At 58.0% G+C, this 3,406-nt stretch overlaps 1 protein-coding gene across 1 annotated transcript in view; it reads left to right on the forward strand.

The window, feature by feature from the left end:
- The window catches only part of DNMT1 (DNA methyltransferase 1), a gene marked incomplete at its 5' end in the record, with an annotated part of 60,396 nt that extends 58,761 nt beyond the window's left edge, over positions 1–1,635 (forward strand). Inside the window, 4 exon segments of the mRNA XM_027765539.1 lie at positions 19–40; positions 153–269; positions 767–857; positions 1,286–1,635. Of these exon segments, the coding sequence (XP_027621340.1) occupies positions 19–40; positions 153–269; positions 767–857; positions 1,286–1,320 (265 nt within the window).
- Between the last annotated feature and the right edge of the window lie 1,771 nt (positions 1,636–3,406).

The following is a 3,406-nucleotide window of genomic DNA, read 5'->3' on the forward strand; positions in this document are numbered from 1 at the left end:
CGGCCCGCCGTCCCCCACCCCCGAGCCCATGGGCAAGCAGGTAGGGCGGGGTGGGGGGCGCCTTGGGATCCCCGGGCCTCGCCCCCGCCCCCGCCGCCCCGCGACAGGGAAGCCGAGCTCTGGCCGAGAGCAAGCACCCCCTGTCCCCCCAGGGCCGCGTGCTGCACCCCGAGCAGCACCGCGTGGTGAGCGTGCGGGAGTGCGCCCGTTCCCAGGGCTTCCCCGACACCTACCGGCTCTTCGGCAACATCCTGGACAAGCACCGGCAGGTGAGCTGGGGTCCTCCCCCGTGGGCTGGATCTCCACCCTGTGCAGCCCCGACGCAGCTGTCTCCACCCGGGAGAGCCCCGGCCGGCTCCGCCCACCAAGCACGTGGCCGGGTTCCAGCACCAGGGACCTGGCCCAGAGGGCAGCTGGGGCCGAGGGGGCCAGGAGCAGGCCTGAGCAGGCCGGGGCTGGGTGGGCTGTGTCCTTGTTAAATGTGCGGTCACCGAGTAGGGACGCACTGCGGGCCACCAGGGCCTAGGTTCAGTGAGCCCCTCAGCCCTCAGCCCTGCTCCCCACCCAGTCCTCCGTGGTCGGAGGCTGACCCAGCTCGGTGGTGCCGGTCTTTATCTCTGAGTTCCCCTAAAGCCCCTCAAAGCGCCCCCCTTCTATGGCATGTGGGGGTCTGTGGGCAGTGATGGGGCCTGGGGTGGTGTCCTGGGAGCCGGGAGAGGAACCCCAGCCCAGGGCGATGGTCCCCATCCCCTCCCCCCTCCCGCAGGTGGGTAACGCCGTGCCGCCTCCCCTGGCTAAAGCCATCGGCCTGGAGATCAAGCTCTGCGTGGCCGCCAAAGCCCGCGAGAGTGCCTCAGGTACGGCTCCTCCCGGGTTGGGGCTGGGGTCCAGTGCGGCACCGCCCTGGGGGTCCTGCGGGGCAGTGACCTGCCTGTGTCAGAGCCCGGCGCAGTGGGGAGGCAGTGGGGTGACCCTAGATAGGAGCCCAGGGCTATGGGGATGCAGTGGGGCACCCCCAGAGCAGACACCTGAGCAGAGGCGGACTGTCAGCTGAGGCCCCGTGTCTGTCCGCCACACCTGTCCTGCTTTGGGGGCCTGGCGTGGCAGGCACCTGCTCTGAGCGGCCGGGTCTAGGAACCCCGTCTGGGCAGCCCGGGGGGGCGCTTTGCCCTCTTAGAGCTCGTCGGCCCCTGGGCACTGAATGTGTTGGCCGATTGCGGAGCCGCGGTGGCCTGCTGCGGCGTCACGCCGTCCCTTCACCCGGCGCCCTGTTATTTGGCTTCAGCGAGAGTGAAGGAGGAGAAGGCTGCTGAGGACTAGGCCGCCCGGCCGCCGTCTCCGGCACCAGGAACCCCCACATGCACTGACGTCGTTGTGTGTGACCCCGTCGCCATCTGTCGGTCCCCGTGTGTCGTCCGTGGTGTCTGTGGCCCCGGCCGCCATGAAGCTGTCCCGTGAGGTTTGCTTTTCGACGAGTGACTTAGTGACCACACCGTGCCGTGCTTTGCATTCTGGGTTTTAAAGGTTTTTTATTATGCATTATATTAAATCTGCCACCGAGCGAGTGGAAATTAAGACTTTATGTAGTTTTTATATGTTGTAATATTTCTTCAAATAAATCTCTCCTATAAAGCAGTCTGGGTCGTGACTCATGAGTTGTGCCGGGTTTCCGACGGCCGAGAACAGGTTCCTCCGGGCCGAAGGTGACACCACGGAGGCGGCGTCCCAACGAGGTTCTCAGGAGGTGGCTGTGTGTCCGAGTGTGTGTCGGGGCTGGGACTCCTTGCCTCGCTCACCTCTAGCCAATGAGATGCCAGTGGGACGTGGTAGGCTTCCGGGACAGCCTTTAAAGAAACGGTCTGGCCTGGCCTTTGGTCTGGAGTAGGCTGTGATGTGTAGCAGTATGGCAGCCATCTTGTGACTGTGAGGACAGAGCCTTGTGTAGTGAACAGTGGAGCAAGAACAGGGCTCCTCAGTGAGCTGCCCTCCACGTCCTGGCCTGTCCACCTCCAGGTGAAACCCCCTTCCTTGTTTGTTTAAGCATCTGTTAGCCTGAGACCAGCAGGTGGCGTGATGGTTAAGGGCACTGCATAACCACACAGCCAACTACGGTTCGAGTCCAGACCTAGTGACTTGCTTTCTCACTTTCCCTCTCTCTCTCGCTCTCGCTCTGTCCATCTCTGGTCAAATTACAAATAAATAAAGTTCAACAAAATAAGTTTATTTTTTAAAATAAAGAGTCCGTAGGCCAAACTTTCTCCACGTTCAGCCTGACTTTATCTGCTGAATTCTGAATCAAGCAAACCTGGACTTTGGCTTGTGTTTGGGAAATGACTCATTAAAAAATGCCAAGAAGGGGACCGGGTGGGGGTGTAGCAGTAAAGCGCGACATTCCGAGAGGCGGGCTCTCCAGGGAGGTTCTGGTTCAAGGCCCTGTTGGGGAGCTGTCTCTTGCTCTTTGAACAAAGTAAATAAAAGCCAAACAACTACGGGGCAGAAGCATGTTAAGAGCCAGTCCCGATCCAAAATCTTTTTTTAAATTTTTCATTTAACTTTATTCATTTATTTATTTCAATTTGACCAGAGAGGAACAGAGAGAGAGAGAAAGCAAGCTGCCAGGTCCGGGACTCAAACTGTGGTTGGCCGTGTGGGAATCCAGTGTCTATGTACCACGCCACCTCCACCCCAACTCCAAAATCTTAACCCCGGCAGAAAGGTCCCAGAATAAACTCTTCCCTCAATACCTTCCTTCCAAAGCATCTCTCATCAACAGCTTCTATTTGTTTCCAGAAAAGCTTGCATATACCTGCATATCTATCTGCTATTAAAGATGCATACAAGGGGCCAGCAGATGGCGTAGTGGTTACATCGCTGGACTCCGACCGCTGTTCAAGTCCCGGACCCAGTGGCTTAAACTCACGCCAGGCGCATGTGCATGCGTGCCCAAGATCCCAAGAGGAGAATGGAGGAGAAGGGACTGTGGCATGGCCGTCCCCCCTGGGAGGTGATTTCTCTCTGTCTCTCTCTTTCTGGCGAGCACACACGCCCTATAGCAAAAACCTCTACAAACAAACAAACAAAAAAAGTTGCATACAGATTGGTTCCTATAATACACACTTTACGTCTAGCTTTCTCTTTTTATCCTGAAGATTCTTTTTCCTTGTAAGTCACTAGCAGGCTCGTGTGCTTGCTGGACAGGGACAAAGTGAGAAATCACCCCGCAGCGGGCAGGGCCACCGCACCCCTCCTCCATTCTCTCAGGATTTGGCCGTGTACGCACACACACCCAGCGTGGTTTTCAAGTCACTGGGTCCACATTCGAACTGCACAGGTGGTCACGCGGAATCTGGCTGCCTTCACCACCACGCCACCTACTGACCTCTGAAGGATTTTTTTTTTTTTTTGT

The sequence above is a fragment of the Tupaia chinensis genome, unplaced genomic scaffold (genome assembly GCF_000334495.1).
Source record: "Tupaia chinensis unplaced genomic scaffold, TupChi_1.0 Scaffold138665_1, whole genome shotgun sequence".
Classification (NCBI taxonomy): Eukaryota; Metazoa; Chordata; class Mammalia; order Scandentia; family Tupaiidae; genus Tupaia; species Tupaia belangeri.